Source organism: Chelonia mydas, chromosome 5 (assembly GCF_015237465.2).
Source record: "Chelonia mydas isolate rCheMyd1 chromosome 5, rCheMyd1.pri.v2, whole genome shotgun sequence".
Lineage (NCBI taxonomy): Eukaryota > Metazoa > Chordata > Testudines > Cheloniidae > Chelonia > Chelonia mydas.
In genome coordinates, this window is record NC_051245.2 from 40,587,273 (window position 1) to 40,604,871 (window position 17,599).

At 40.4% G+C, this 17,599-nt stretch overlaps 1 protein-coding gene across 4 annotated transcripts in view; it reads right to left on the reverse strand.

The window, feature by feature from the left end:
• Positions 1-17,599, reverse strand: part of ADAMTS6 (ADAM metallopeptidase with thrombospondin type 1 motif 6) — a 319,882-nt gene that overhangs the window by 54,876 nt on the left and 247,407 nt on the right. For all 4 annotated transcript variants that reach the window (XM_007058991.4, XM_043546883.1, XM_037902909.2 and 1 more), the window contains one exon: positions 17,357-17,495. In XM_007058991.4, the coding sequence (XP_007059053.2) occupies positions 17,357-17,495 (139 nt within the window). The remainder of the gene's footprint in view (positions 1-17,356; positions 17,496-17,599) is intronic.

Genomic DNA, 17,599 nt, shown 5'->3' on the forward strand with positions numbered 1-17,599 from the left:
ACTCCATCATTCTAGTACTGAAGAACTTATATCTAATTCTCCTGAAAACTATAACAACAATAACAAGAGTGCTCCTACAGATACTGCTCATACATAGACTTTAAGGCCAGAAGGGACCATTGTGATCATCTAGTCTGATCTAGTGCACATCGCAGGTACAGAACCTCACCCACCCACTCATGTAATACACTCATAATCTCTGGCTGAATTAATGAAGTCTTCAGATCATGATTTAAACTAGCAAGTGACCCATGCTGCAGAGAAGTGTGAAAACCTCCCAGGGTCTCTGCCAATCTGACCTGGTGGAAAATTCCCTCCCAGCCTCAGATAAGGCAATTGATTAGACCCTGAGCACTGGGTGAGATGCACCAGTCAGACACCTGGGAAAGAATTCTCTGTAGTTACTCAGAGCCCTGCACCCATCTAGTGTCCCATCTCTAGCCATTGGAAATATTTACTTATAGCAGAGAAGGATGGGCCATATTCCCTTGCAGGTAATATCATCCCCTTCATAAATTTATCAAGCTTGGTCTTAAAACAAGTTAGGTTTTTTTGCACCCAATATTCTCCTTGTAAGGCTATTCCAGATCTTCATTCCCCTGACGGTCAGAAATCTTTGTCTAATTTCAAGCCTAAACTTCTTGATAGCCATATTATATCCATTTGTTCTTGTGCCAACACTAGCCCTTTGCTTAAGGGCTCCTCTCCCTCCCTGGTGTTTATCCCTTTGATGTATTTATAGAGAGCAATCATATCTCCCCTCAGCCTTCATTTGGTTAGGCTAAACAAGCCAAACTCCTTAAGTCTCCTCTCGTAAAGTAGATTCTGCATTCCTCTGATCATCCTAGTAGCCCTACTCTGCCCTGCTTCCACTTTGAATTCATCTTTCTTAAACATAGAACTGCACACAGTATTCCAGATGAGGTCTCACCAGTCCTTGTATAATGATAATAATATTTTCCTATCTCTACTGGAAATATCTTGTCTGATGCATCCTAGGATTGTGTTAGCCTTTTTCACGTCCGCATATATGATTCTGACTATTTTATAGGGATCAAGAAATCTCAACTGTCATAAGAGAGATGGAAGAAAATGATTATTAGCTTTAATCTCCTCAACTCTCACTCTCTCAATTCCTGGTTTCAGAGTAGCTGCTGTGTTAGTCTGTATTCGCAAAAAGAAAAGGAGTACAAGCACTAATGCTAATAGTCCTCTTTCTTGCTGAGTAATTTGTTAATGCAGAATTTGTGCACCGTGGTGCTCATCAGCTGGTGATGACACCCAATCAGTGATTAAAGTTTCATGGGGGATAGGAGGGCACAAGAGGTCAGACTCAGGAATTTTTTTTTAAAGAATGAGCCAGGTTGAGGGGTGAAGATCTTTTACCAAAGCTGCTGCATCTACAACTCCTTGGGCTTCTGCTTCTCTTAGTTCAGGACTTTGCTCCTCCATTGACACAGGCACCATCCAATCATTGGACCATCTGCCTATCATACTTGCAGGGGAAGGACTCTGCCACCACCCCACATGGCTCTGTTTACTTCTTTACTCCCAGCTCACAAACAGCCAGCCAGTCAGGCCCAGTAGCATCCTCCCACCCTCTGACAGAGAACAGGGTGAGGGTGCATCTCCACCACTGGCAAGGCAGTAAACACAGCTGGGTGATCCCTGAGAGACCTCTAGCACCACTGAATCACACTGCACCCTCCTACCTGTATCCCTAGAGAGACCTCCAGTCCTGGCTCCGCTGCCTAAAGGCTGTGGAAAGTACAGGATGAGCCACAGGAGGCAATGACTCTTCCTTGCTGGCTTCAGAGCACCTTTTAGGGACAGGATCCTGAGTTGGGCCAACCAGGATGGACTGAGGTGGAGAGAAGCAGGGATGGGATTATCCCTGGCTCCAGCCCCAAGGTCACACTGTGCCTCCCAGACAGACCCCAAACCCCACTCAGTCTCTGTACCCCCAGGTCCCAGAGAAATCCCCAACTCCACAGAATGTCATTGCACTCTCTGACCCCTAGACCCAGAGAGAGACCCCAGATCCTAGAGATACCTACTCAAATCCCAGACACCTTAAACCCTGGAGACCCTAAACCCCACCAAATGTCACTGCTCCCCTAAATGCCAGAGAGACTCCCCCAATCCCACTGAATCTCACTGCACCCCAGCACCAAACTCCCAAAGAGACCCCCAAACCCACCGAATCTCACTGAACTTCCCAGGATCCCTTAAACTCACAGGATATATTTTATTTTATTGATTTTTATGAGGCCTTTTGCTTCATTTAATAACAACAAACAGTAAAGTGTTTGTGACACCTTGACACCCCAATATTCACCACTGTCATGTACTTAGGATATGCCTTATACAAAGTATGCCTTGTGATGTGTCATTCTAAAAGTCTTGATGTGCTAGACAGTAATATCTCATTGGATTGTATGTGCTATCATCGTATGTGAAGTTATGAAGTTTGGCTATGTATGTGTTACTGAAACATGTCATGAGGTTGAAAACACCCGCAAGCAGCCTTTCAGGTATGACAGTAAAAAGGCCAAACAATGTTAATGGCTTATGGAGAAAATGCACACAAGAACAAGGATTACCCCAGGAACTGTGTACAATTGAAACCTCTCAGAGATAGCACTACACAATGGGAACTGTTTCACCCAGGTCACAGCAAAAGAGCCTTCCAGCAAGTGGGGAGAAGATATAAAAGGGGGAAAATGACATAATGGGGGCCCTCACTCTCCCTACAACAACACGCCCGGAAACACCTGAGGAACAAAGACTGCACTGTGGGAAGTGATGGTCCCAGGCTGGACGGATTTTTAGCCTGTGTATGAAAACCTGGGAAAGCCAAGACAACTTTTGCCTTAAGAATCTGCCAGCCTGTTTATCACTCAGGGTGAGAATTTGCTAATTTATATCCTACCTATCTAGTGTGTTCAGATCAGTTTGCGGATTTTGATTATTTACTAAGGTAACATGTTTTGATCTGTTTGCTATCACTTATAATCACTTAAAATCTATCTTTTGTAGTTAATAAATTTGTTTTGTTTTGTCTCTAAAACCAGTGTGAAACTCATACTTGGGGCAGAAAGCTGTTGCATGTTTCTCTCCACACTGAGGGAGAGGGTGAATTTTATGAGCTTACACTATATAGTTCTGTGTGCAGCACAAGACGATACAATTTTGTGTTTACACTCGAGGGGGGTATGCATTTGAGTGCTGGGCAACCCCTTAGCTAAGCTCTCTCATCCAGAGCTGATCTCAGCATCTGTGTGAATATAGCTGCAACTGGGTGTGTTTCTACTTGTGTGTGTGCTGGAAAGGGGCTTGAGAGCCTGTCACAGCAGCACAGAGTAAGGGAAACCCAAGCTGGTGGGACAGGCGGGCTCAGTGGTATCCCAGTTCCAAGTGGCACCCCAAAAGGTATCACAGAGGTATAATAGTTTCATAAACTAAAACTGAATATGATTCTTATGTAATATATGCATACAAAAATTGCCAATTTTCTGTATCAACTGCATGAAAAATTATTTTGGTTGAGATTACGACAGACCCCCTCCCCCTTTTTTCATACCACTTTAAAAACAGTGCCTAATCATTCAGTCCTTTCAATTTCAATCGTACCTAGTTCTCAAGGATAGAGGGTGATGCTGTGCAGATGACATTTTTCACAAACGTCATAATTTTAAAAGAGAATTTAAAAATATTTTTGAAAACTAGCATGAAAACTTTTTAATGGTAAACTCATATTGCTATCAGTTTTACTAAATAAAGAGATTTTTTTAAATATTACTATTAATTCTCACTGAAGACCAATCATCTGCTCCAAATTTCCTTCCTGCATCACATACATCTCTGTATAGCCCAAACTTGGCAAGTATGTGAAATTAATTTCTGAAGAATTGTTTAGTAGAAAAGCACTTTAAAACACTATAAACACAAAGCCTTACTGTGCTCAGCTTTCAATTCACTTTTATACCACCAGTGTTCTTTAGTCCTATATAGGTAATGTTTCATAAACCAAACAAGACATCACTCATCACTATCCACATAATGAAGACTCTTTAGTCCATTCCAAGCAGATGACCCAGATGAAGACTTGCTAACGAAAACATAAGCTGATCCAGTTTGAAATATGCTATTCTGTAACACCTTGCACTACAGAATTTACTTTATGAATGAAGAATAAAGGTATGGATTAGGGACACTTTTTAAGCGTTGCCACCTAACTACCGTACTATTTAAAATTTGCTCTCTGTTAAACAAAATTCAGCTTTTAACTTTTAACTACAAAAACAATAGGAGAAAGCTAGAAATAGTAAACTTAAGCAACAGATAAGTCTAGTTTAGCTCTGTGGGCCCTGAGAAATCTCTTTAAATTATCAACTCTTCCCTGAGTATATTACTTCTCTAAAAATAATTTGAAAAACATTGCTAAACAGATTCATTTAAACCCTTAGGGGAATAATTACAAACAGTTAGACAGAAACACTGTGCTTTCAAATATACAGATTTATAATTTATAAAAAAAGACATAAAATGTCCTCATAACTGGTCGGTGCAAGTCTAATAGAAAACAAAACTCTAGTAGTTTAATGACCATATTCCCTGGAGATTTGCAGAGGTTTTGCGGATTTCAATTCCAAATAGTCTGCATGACTTTCAGTGGCCAAATTTTAAATTACACAGGGCACCTTTTATTCTTAAATTAAAATTACAGGAATGTAGATGCTATATCTATTTTGAAGAGCCAAAAAATTGTGGTTTGCAATTGCAGTGGTTAATTATAAAGATGCCACTACCAATACATGGTGAATTTTGCATCACTAAAACTATTGTATGCTGGTTAATCTAGACGTACTTTTTGAGCTCTCTCATCAGATTACAAGATATTCTTCACAGAGCCAAACATACTTGCCCTCAGCAAGGAAAATGTATGTTTTATTTGTTCAGAGACAATTTTACTGTTCTGCTGAGGGCATGTAATAAAAACATAGTGGTCACCAGTCATTTAGCAAAGGAAGCAGCCAACAATCAATTTATTTATCACAGTACGTTGACTAAAAAATTCATATGCCATATGAAAAAAGAGCTTGTGGTGAGCTGCAAAGAAATGCTTGAAATAAAAACCAATGCTCAGCACACGTAGCAAATCCTGGATGATGAATACTCTCAGTTCCCTCTGTTCTATCCTCTTCTATTCTTCTCTCTCTGTATAAACTTGCACTGTCTAGTTGTGTACCCCACATTCTGCTGTTCAGTTCTCCAGTGTTCTCCTGTATTTTTGTCTTTATCTATTATGATACTTAACTGGCTCTCATTACCATAGTATCTGAGTGTCTCCCTAATATGTTTGGATGTTATTTGGACTTCCCCAGCTGGTAAATCTGCCTACAAGTTTATAGGGCCTCATTGTGCTGGGTGCACAACCACAAATGGAAATATCTGCAAGTACATCTAACCAATACTTTGAGTGGTAATAGAGTATAGCAGTGAAAGTTCAAGGGGATGATCTATGAAGTGGTATCTGTTGCACAGTCTTAGACCAGCTATGTATTTTCATCTATAAGGTTTTTAATTACAAATGTTATTATGTAATGGATTTTAATGCGTGCCAAATAATGTCCATAATCAGAAGACATATGAATTTCTCCTTTTCTTTTCTGAGTTCAGAATCTTTACTAGGGATTGAGAGCAAGCTTTAACATATAACATGTAACAAAGCAAGGTGATAAAGTTTAGCTCTCCTTTCTAAAAATTTTTACAGAGCAACTAGAATAGTTATTGAGGGACAACCAACAAGGAAGTTAACTAGGAAAGAATACATGTAACTGAGTTTTACATAAGGTTCCCCATCACAAAAGCAATATTGCAGAGTCTCCTATCTGCTGTGTGGGAATTGCCCATGTAAGGGAAAAAATAACCTAAAGATTATGAGTTCAAATTTGAAGGGAAACCCTCTTTTTTTTTTTTTTTTTTTTTTTTACAGAAAATGTTGAATTTAAAGTACAAAAAGAAAATGGAAAAAAACAGGTTGAAGAGCTGTGACAATATTTAGAGTAATAATGTAGCCACTCTCTTGGATTTCAAAGACTAAGAGCACATTCTGAGGCTTTGTCTACACTACCACAGTAAATTGACCTAAGTTACGCTACTTCAGTTACGTGAATAACATAATCTAAGGTGCCACAAATACTCCTTTTCTTTTAACCGAAGTCGATGTAGCTAGATCTACCTACCACAGTGTCTACACTGTGCTGTGTCAATGGGAGACATTCTCCCACTGACTTACCTTACACTCTTCTAGGGGAGCTGGAGTACAGGAGTCTATGGGAGAGCGGTCTGCCATCAACTTAGCGGGTCTTCACCAGACCCACTAAATCGACACTGCTGCATCGAGTAAGTATAGACAATCCCTGAGAGAAGGAAAGGTCAAGGGGGACATTAAATACCAAGGGAACCAACTATTGCTCTTCCTGTATATGAATCACTTGACTCAGACAAAAAGGAAAGAATTGGCTGGAATTAGTCAAGCTTTTATGAACAGATAATAAGCCCAATGGTCCTGTGTGATGGACAGATTGGAGAGACAGGGGTGCAGGGACAACTCTGGGCCCAGGAAGCCCCAACCCAGCAGGCCATTTGATGGAGGGGGTTAAAAGGGAATCTCTTCAGCAGAGGAGGGTGGTGAGCAGAGAGAGACGGAGCTACATTCCCTGCTTCAAAGGGACTATGCCAGGAGGGTAGCCTCATGAAGGTGACTGCTGCATGAAGCTGGAACTTTCTAGCCTTGAGAGGCCCACAAGCCATGATACATCCAGAGGGACAGAGCAGTAGGAAGAGAACCAGGGGAGGATGTTAGGTGGACTGCAGGTAGCAGACGGTTTCCTTACAGTGCTCAAGAGGATCCCTGGGTCATAAACCTCTGGTGTGGGAGGGCATCAGATCTCCTGTCCCCTACATCTAGGTGGGGCTGCTACCATAGTCTCTAACTGCTAGGCAGGGGCTTCCCTGCTCATACCTTGTCTTTGGCTAAATTCAGGAGGATATCAAAATAAATCTCAGATTTGATACAGTATCTGTTAATAATTTCCAGGAAAAAAATAAAGAACTCCTTAGGAATTTATACTGAGGATTCAGAGAGAAAGAAAGAACTGAATAAATTACATTTAATGAGACATTATCATTTATTAAAAAGCTTTCTGAAAAACAGGATGGGTAAAGAAAGAGAAGGAAGACAAACAGGAAGAACAGGGTTGTAAATAGAGGGAATTTTTATACTAAGGTTATGGTGAATAACATAATGAGGCACGGTGCAGAGAAGACTCTGATACAAAATACAGTCCAAATTCTGCCCTGCTTCATAACCTATTGAAATCAGTACAAATGCACACATTGTAAATCAGAGCAGAATTTAGCATTATGAATACAGAGCAAATTACAGTACTTGAAAGGTTACTTGAAGTATGTATGAAACAATTTGTTCAAAATAAGAATCTTTTGCCCAAAACTCAAAAACTGAAAACTTGAGCCTTAAAAAAGTTTAGATAGCTTCTTCATTTCACCTGTAATTTTTTGTTTTTATGCTCTGCACCTTCTGGTCCAGATAGAAGGGAAATAAGAAGTGCTAGAAATATAATTAGAATCCATTTCTTGTGACATTTCCATCACAGTTTTGAAACTCAATAGGTCTGAATAGCTCAGATAAGATTCAGATAAACACTTTTTCCTCTCAGCAACCAAATCTTCTGAGTTTTGTTCTTTCCTATTTACTGAACTGTTCCAACACTATCTATTGGACTTGATGCAGAAAATACTGGGTGAAGTGAAGCTGGCCGGGAAATTTTCAATGAAATATGTTTCATTAGAAAATGCTGATTCATCAACATCAAAACTTTTCATAGGGAACATTCCAGAGTTGACTAAATTTTGTCAGGAAAAGTTTATCAGATCCAGAATGAAATTGCTGATCAAAATATGTGAGTGTGTGAGACACCATTGTTCCAGAATAGCCAATAGCCTGGTGGATAGGGTATTTACTTGGGATGTGGGAAACTCACCTTCAACTCCCTACTCTGAATCAGGCAGCCACTAGGCTGACAGAGATGGTCTCTCTCTGTCTCAGTAATGTCTCCTACCAAAGCTCTTCCATTTTGTATAAGTCATTAAATATTCATTGGGCCAGGCAGAGAGACTAACTTTACAGCTCAGTGATTAGGGCATTCACCTGGGATATGGGAGACCTGGCTTTTTCTGGAGGGGTTGTCTCTCACTCCTATATTTTGACCAGAAATTCTGTCCTAGAACTCCCATATCACAGGTTAGTGATTTAACCACTGGGCTATAGAGTCAGACTTTCTCTCTGGCTCAGTAAATATCTCCTGTTGGAGTTGTTCCATTTTGTATAACTAAATATTCAGTAGGCCAGAGCAAGACTGACACTATAGCCCAATTCTTAAGGCACTTACCTGGGATATAGAAGACCCAGGTTCAGGTCACAGTGCCCATAAGCGTTAGATATTGAGAGCATTAGATATTGATTATTCAGGGCTCTCAGATTTTCAATGCACACTGACTGACTTTGGCCTCTGCTCAAATTGCCCTGAAATTTCCTGATGTTTATTCATGTTCAGCTGTATATATATCCTGAAGGTTGTATTTATGGATATGTAGGTTATGGATAGTTTGCATATGATACCAATTGTTGGTATCACTCTGTATATTTGGAAAATAGTACGTAATTGGATTCAATTAAAATAGAACTTATAGTTGAAGTAATTTCATTCACAGAACAACCTCATTATGTTCCCGATTCAGGACAGCAGTTCATAGACTCATAGACTTTAAGGTCAGAAGGGACCATCATGATCATCTAGTCTAACCTCCTCCATGTTGCAGGCTACAGAACCTCCCCCACCCACTCCTGAAATAGACCCCTAACCTCTGGCTGAATTTCTGAAGTCTTCAAATCATGGTTTAAAGACTTCAAGTTGCAGAGAATCTACCATTCACGATAGTTTAAACCTGCAAATGACCTGTGCCCCATGCTGCAGAGGAAGGTGAAAACCCTCAGGGTCTCTGTCAATTTGACCTAGGAGAAAATTCCTTCCCAACTCCAAATACAGTGATCAGTTAGACCCTGAGCACGTGGGCAAGACCCACCAACCAGACACCTGGGAAAGAATTCTCTGTAGTAACTCAGAGCCCTCCCCATCTAGAGTCCCATGACTGGCCATTGGAAATATTTGCTAATGGCAGTCACAGATGAGCTACATGTGATTGTAGGCAGTCTCATCATACCATCTCCTCCATAAACTTATTCAGATCAGTTTTGAAGCCAGTTAGGTTTTTTGCCTCCAGTGCTCCCTGGCTGTTCCAGAACTTCACTCCTCTGATGATTATCAACCTTTGCCTAATTTCAAGCCTTAACTTGTTGATGGCCAATTTATATCCATTTGTTCTTATCTCCATATCATTAGATATTGATATTGATTATTCAGGGCTCTCAATATCTCAGATTTTTCTTGTCTCCATATTGGTGCTTAACTTAAATAACTCCTCTCCCTCCCTGGTATTTATCCCTCTGATGTATATATAGACAGCAGTCCCCTCAGCCTCCTTTTATTTAGGCTAAACAAGCTAAGCTCTTTGAGTCTCCTCTCATAAGATAGGTTTTCCATTCCTTGGATCAACGTAGTAGCCCTTCTCTGCACCTCTTCCAGTTTGAATTCATCTTTCTTAAACACGGGAGACCAGAATTGCACACAATATTCCTGATGAGGTCTCACCAGAGCCTTGGATAATGGTACTAATTCTTCCCTGACTCTACTGGAAATACCTCACCTGATGCATCCTAGGACTGCATTAGCCTTTTTCATAGTCATCCTGTGATCACCCAATATACGCAGTTCTTTCTCCTCCTCTGTCATTTCCAAGTGATATGTCCCCAGTTTATAGCAAAAATTCTTGTTGTTAGTCCCTATATGCATGACTTTGCACTTTGCACTGTTAAATTTCATCCCATTTCTATTACTCCAGTTTACAAGGTCATTCAGATCTTCTTGTATGATATTATGGTGCTCTTCTATATTAGCACACTCCCACTTTTTGTGCCAAGGTCAGTAATAAAAAGGTTAAATAAGATTGGTCCCAAGACCGATCCCTGAGGAACTCCACTAGCAATCTCACAGTTCACCTTTCAGTATGACCTGTTGTAGTCTCCTCTTTAACCAATCCCTTAACCACCTTGCAATTCTCATATTAATCCCCATCTTCTCCAATTTAACTAATAATTTCCCATGTGGATCTGTATCAAATGCCTTACTGAAATCCAGGTAAATTAGATCGACTGCATTTGCTTTGTCTAAAAAATCAGTTATCTTCTAAAAGAAAGAGATCTGGTTTGTCTGGCACAATCTACCTTTTGTAAAATCATGTTGTATTTTATTCCAATTCCTGTTAACCTCTATGTCCTTAACTACTTTCTCTTTCAAAATTTGTTCCAAGACCTTGCATACAATTGAGGTCAAAGTAACAGGCCTGTACCTTCCTGGATCACTTTTTTTCTCTTTCTTAAAAATAGGAACTATATTAGCAATTCTCCAGTCATACGGTACAACTCCTGAATTTACAGATTCATTAAAAATCCTTGCTATTGGAAGTGCAATTTCATGTGCCAATTCCTTTAATATTCTTGGATGGAGATTACCTAGGTCCCCCGATTTAGTCCCATTTAAGCTGTTTGTCCTCATTCCCATTAGCCACCCTGTCACTACCCCTAAACTCTTCATTAGCCTTATTAAGCATGTGCTTAACTCTAATCATGTGCTTAAATCTCAGTGACTCAGATACAGTGAAACACTAACTTTAATGGGACTTACGTACATGATTAATGTTAAGTATTTGCTTAAGTTCTCTCATGACTAGTGATACTTTCATGAATTGGGACCTATATGATGAGTTTCACTATAAGTAGATTTGCAATATGCATACTGCATTGTATTGAAATAATCTGGGATTTTCATTCCACTGCTCTATAAACTATTTAACTGTATATCATCTCTTTAATGGGTTTCAAATATTTGCAGATATAATACGAGAAGTTCATAATGGTTGTGTAATTATTTATCGTTTTATTCATATCTAACCCTATATACATATTGGAATTGTAGCTGATTTTCAAAAATCATAGAAGAAAAGTTAAAAATTAGAAAGATGCTTTAAATTTTTCTTTAGGAAAGAAGAGAGAATCTTTCCAGATAATACATATTATATGTTTCTACTCTTAAAACAAGGGCACATTTAAAAACAATTGACTTGATGAATAACAATTTTCAGGAAAACTGTGGAATGCTGTAGCCTTCCACCCTAAAAAAATCAAAAGGGACAAGGATAAATTTTGCCCCTCCTTCTTATTCCAAGAACAGTTTGAGTTTCTGTTGTTTCCCAGGGTTAAAATCTGCATGGCTGAGAGGTGTTCTGGCAGGTGTGGTGCTGACAGAGAAGTTGCTGACTAGTCAATGTCAGTTCCTTTGCACAACACAACATTGTGACTCTCTCTGGGTGAGGAAAAGGTAGGGAACACACTCCAGGGGGAGAGGATATGTGGGAGGCATAACTGAATTGTTAATGCAGTTGCAGCCAAAGGCTACATAAATGGAGTGTGAGTATTTAAAACTGTAATGGATGTTTCTTTATGGAAAAAACAGAATGTAAGGGCTTGTCTACACATACAGCACTCAGCACTTAGTGAAGACACTACCTACATCGACGGGAGAGCTTCTCCTATTGGCATAGGTGCTCCACCTCCATGAGAGGTGGTAGCTATGTCGATGGGAGAAGCCCTCCTGTCAACATAGTGCTGTCTACACTAGGAGTTTGGTCAGTATAACAGCATCATTAACATTCAGGGGTGTGGATTTTCCCCACCACTGAATGACACAGTTATACTGACATAAGTCTGTAGTGTAGACCAAGCCTAAGTATCTTGGATATTTATACGACACTATCTCTTTTTACTATCATAAAGTAAAGAAAGAACATGGTGGAGCAGATCCTCAGTTGGGGCAAACTGTCACAGGTCTATGGAACTATAACAACCTACACCAGATGAGAATCCATCCCAGTGAGTCTTGGTGAGGCTGCAACTCTATTTTCAACTTGTCATTTTGTGCTTACCTACTGTTTTACACAAAGCTTCCAACACATCTTTTGTAATGTACAGGTCCCACAAGCGTGGTAGCTGAGTCTTAACTCTGAAATAGTTCACTGTTATGACTTTGGTTTAGCCCGTTAGGACTATACTGTCAAAGGTATAGTGAGTAAATTAGGAAATCAGAACATGCATGCAGCTGAATTATAGAGGTAATTTTTAAAACTGCTGCAAAAATTCATGTGTGTATACAGTCACTCATGCACCAAGCAACATGGGTAAAGAGGATGCACTTCCTGCCCAACAAAGAAAGCGTTTGAAGGACTAGTCCCAAAGAAGATAAACAGAATCCTACACAGAAAAATTCTAAATATGAAACCAACAAAACCCTTGAAAAAAATGTTTAAAGATGTTATTTAACTGTGTAATGAATGGGCTAAAATGGACGTCATAGAGGAGCTCGTTCCACACCTGAGGCCATCATAACAAAGACACAATCACCTTTATCTAAGGTTTGACTGGAATTTCTAAAAGGTGAATGACATCAAAGCACATATAGAACATGGGCCATTTGTATGGTATATATTAGAATAAATATAAGCAGAAAAGCCTCTATTCACTAATTTTTGCTGTTTGCGTCCTGGTTTTTGGATTCTAAGATCCTTGAAAAAAATCATAATCCTTAACATCTTTCATTCTAGAATCTCACAGCACGTAAGCATTAATTAGCCATCCCACCCTACCCACCCTAATGAATGGGAAGGTTGCATTATTTGCCAACGTTAAACACACTGAGCTGAGACTCTTGACTCCAAGTAATCTATTCTAACCAGCAGCATTGTCTACGTCACCGAGCAAACAAGTGTTTTGGACCACAGCAGCAATTCAAAGAGGAAAATTAGAGATAAAAAAGTTGTAAGAGGTATTCCAAGATTGTTTCCTACAGTATATCCTTTAGTGTTTTATCCAGTTCAACTTTAAATGATTCATGCAACCTTCGCCTAGGAGTATTTATGAATGATAGGTGTTAAGTATACACATTTCATAGGCCATAACCTCAGGACTCACTCTGGGTCCTTTGTACCATTCTGGAAAGCCACCCTCATAAGGCATCTGGAGATTCCCTTGGCATGGGATAATTCCTGGCTGGCATACAGTCAGCTCAGGGGTGGCCAACCTGTGGCTCCAGAGCCGCATGCGGCTCTTCAGAGGTAATATGCGGCTCCTTGCATAGGCGCTGACTCTGAGGCTGGAGCAAAAGATGCTAACTTTCCAATGTGCTGTGGTGTGCTCACTGCTCACCCCCCTGCTCTGCCCCAGGTCCTGCCACCACTCCACCCTTCCCCTGCCCCTGAGCCTGCCATGCGCTCGCTCCTTCCCCCGCCTCACCAGAGCCTCCTGCGCAGTGCGAAACAGCTGATTGTGGCGGCCAGGAGGCATGGGGAGAGAGGGGAGGCACTGACTGGTGGGGCTGCCAGTGGGTGGGACGCACTGGGAGCTGGAGTGCGGTAGTGGATGGGGGACTGCTGACATATTACTGCAGCTCCTTGGCAATGTTCATTGGTAAATTCTGGCTCCTTCTCAAGCTCAGGTTGGCCACCCCTGAGTTAGCTCTATACCAGCCCCTTTAGCACAGTGGTTTTCAATCTATTTTAATTTGTGGACCCCTACAAAATTTAAATGGAGGTGCAGACTCCTTTGGAAATCTTAGACATAGTCTGTGGAACCCCTGGGGTTCATGGACCACAGGTTGAAAATCACGGCTTTAGCATACAGGGCATATTGGAGGTGTGGCCGGAGCGCCTTGTGCTCCAGCAATCCTTGGCTACATAATGCCCACAGGGGACTGTTACCAGCTTGTGTAAATTAAAGCACCCTGCTCTAATTTATACTCCCAGACTTGGAGGAGTGTAAAGATGGCTTTAAGCCTTGGCCACCTTTCCTCCCTTTCCCTAGGCTCCCCCACTCTCGCGCCTCTCTACCCCTTCCCCTGATGCCTTCCTGCCCACCACTCACTCCTTCCTTCCCAAGGCCCCCCCACCTGCCCGGTTCGCTCCTTCACTGATGCTCTGGGCCAAGGTAGGACAATGCAATGAAACTGAGACCAGGGAGCTTGTCTCTCTTGTGCTGTCAATGATATCCCCTGCTGGCACCCACATAATGGAGGAAGCTATCTGATTCAAATGTGGAGGGAATAAAAGCTTTTGTAACCATAACTCAGCTCCCTTGTGTGTATCCATGATGATACGGTCTTTAATTATAGCATCACATGCCTTTTTTCCACAGGACGCCTTCCTTATTCAGTACACAGGATGGATCTGCTCTGGGGATGAATTGGGGTTGTGTTGTAAAGCAGGCTGTTGTCTGTAAGACCCCTGCCTCCTTTATTCAGAGATTGGAAGGTATGTAGTAAATTAGGTAGAGGGTTCCTTTCTGGAACAGAAAGAAGGGTCTTGTGATTAAGACAGTTGAATGGGGGCCTGGAGAATTGGATTCCATCCCTGCCTCTGCCACAGAGTTGCTATATGATGCTGGGCAAGTCAGAGGTGGTCACCAATTGTGTGTCCTTCATTTTCTGGGTGCCCAACACGAGATCCTGGGGCCCGATTTGCAGAAGTTCTGAGCACACACAACTGCAACTGAAGTCCATGTGCTTCAGTATATAAAGTGCTATATAATGCTAAGTACTCTGAAAAATCAGGTCCTAGGCATCTCAAATTGGGAACCCAGAAATAGAGGATACTTTTGACCTTAATCTCTCTGTGCCTCAACTCCCCATCTTTAAAATGGATATAATACCTCCTCCTTTCCTCATGGGGTTTTTGTGAATATTAATTCATGGGTTTGAATCACTCACATACCATAATGATGAGTGCCATAGAAAAGCCTATGAGGAAATTTATAATTTGGTCATCATAACAGGGTTTGAATAGTGTGCAGTAAAAAAGACTAGGGCCACACACTGAACAATGAGGATAAAACAAAATATTGAATAGCTGCTTGTTAACTGAGCACTGTCTACCCTATACACTGAACGAGGAAAGAATCCTGTGGAAAAAATGGCACAAGATCATGTTAATTAAAGACTATATTATAACGAATACACACAATAGGCCAAATTAAGGTTGCACGAGACAATGAATTCTATAAAATAACCAAAGCCACATAGTGTTTCTAGGATTTTTCCATACTTCCTTTTTTTTCCAGCCTATTTTTTCCAGTTACAATATCTCCCTCTCTTCTCTTTTTCCCTGATTCAGCCTCTTTTTTTTAATTGAGTAACCCTGTCTTCTATTGGTGTATAGCAAAAGGTGTTTCATAAACTGCAGTAAAAAACAATTCACATGGGAAAAGCAGATAGTTTCTATATGAATTATAGCTACAGTGAAACAATTATTCCCTGAACAGGGTCCTCATTTCCTTAAAGAAAATCAGTCACTACAGCACTTTCTCACATTAAACTGAAAGAATGGAGAGAGAAGAGTCTGGTTGTAGTCACCATTAACTACTTAAAAAGAGACTTTTGTGTTAAGGTAAACTTTCACATCCATAATCAATTCATTTACTTTTCAATTTTTCATACATTGTTTACAGATTAAATACTAATATTTTAGCATCATTAATTAAACAAAGATTTGCTCCTTCACAGCCAATCTCTTGCTCCCATATAGTAATGAATTTGTGACATTACAATCATTTCCATGACAAAAGGCTCTGGAGTGAAATCTTGGCCCTCCTGAAGTCAATGAGAGTTTTGCCAATGACTTCAGTAGGGCCAGGATTTCATTCACTATGTCATAAACGTAGGATTTGCCATCACTTGCTGCCTCCTAATGCTTGGAACTGCTTTTCTATCCTAATGAGATAGGTATTCTACCTCTTTCTTTGAACTTCCTCCTTAAAACTTAATTCTTCTACAAGACTCACAAATGCTAATGCAGATCACTAAAAATTCTGTCACTCACCTATTATGCAATAAAAAACCCCATGACAAACGAACAATAAAAAAGACAGTACGTTAGCACCATCCTCTAGATCTTCCAGTGTATTTTTGTCTCAAATATTTTTCTAGTTAGCACCACAGGAGAGGATCTGTAGCTTTCTTTGTGTCCTGTGCAATGCTGAGCATACTGTTGGAATGTAAACAATAAACAAGTAATAATAACTACCTCAGGATCTAGCAGAATGATACTGTGAGGGAGAAAGCTCTAAATACAAAAACCTTGATTAGCAAGAAAAGGAACTTAAGTACTTGGATTTGAGTTCAATTTAAAAAAAATTCCCCCCTCCTCCCAGTATTAGTCACCCTTAAATTAAAATGAAGCATTTCCCTTGATATAGGGACATACACTACCAAGGTCCAGGGATGGATTTAAAAATCTTATTCTCTTGTCTTCTGAAACTGATGTGTGTGGTGGAGGCGATGAATTTAGTCTCCAGAGAGAAGAAAGATGCTGCTCACACAGCACTTCTACTCACCAGTCCATGCAGCAGCAATGGTGTTGGCTTTGAAGGAAGCCAACTGTCCTGCTTTCCCAGCCAGAGGTAAAGAATTGCATTGGTGGCCACTAGAGGGAGGAGGATTAGGAATACAGTAAATTGTGGGCAAAAGGCACCCATGATGAACTCACATGGGACAACCCACAAATCCCCCACCACTGCCAATAGCCAATGAATCTCAGATACTGCTATGGGCTGGGAAGTATCATCCAGTAGTGAAATATCTACTACTGAAAAGCTGCCAGTATGCATCCTTAACTTTGGTGGTTGGAGGATAGGAGGGCCTGCCTAAGATCATATGAACTACATTCCTCTTCCCTTTGTTACAGATACCTTATATTTGCCTTCTGAGTCTTGTTTATTTCCTTACTTAAAACTTCAGATGTCTTTTATCAAGAAAGCTCCTGTGAAAAGCTAGCATGCCAGCTTCAAGAGAGTCTCAGGAGAAGCACCAGCCGACAGACACTCACTGTGCCAAGAAGTACTGTATTTAATCAACAAATCTGTACAAATTACATGAAGTTGAAAATAAACAAAATACAATGTGATAATCAAAATAAACTTTCTTTCACTAAATTAAGGCTTGAAGCAGACCTGAAATAAATGTTTTCAATTAGTTACCTAAACAAATATGAGGCAATGTATATTTTGTAATTCAACTGACCCTTCAGCTTGATTGCCTGATATGTGTCTTACCTCCAGCACAAGTGGCAGAACATTCTGACCAAGGCAAGTGATTCCATGCAAAGCCAACTTCATTGTCTCCACTGCCAGTACGAGAGATGGGAACATTGAATTTATACCTTATCCCCAAATTCTGTTCCTGTAGCAGAATCTGCAGTTGAAAACAACTAGTTATACTATTAAAATATGCAAGCAGAGAGCAATTTACAATGACATTTAATCTAGGTATGTATTATGTCTTGTAGAGGGGGAAAA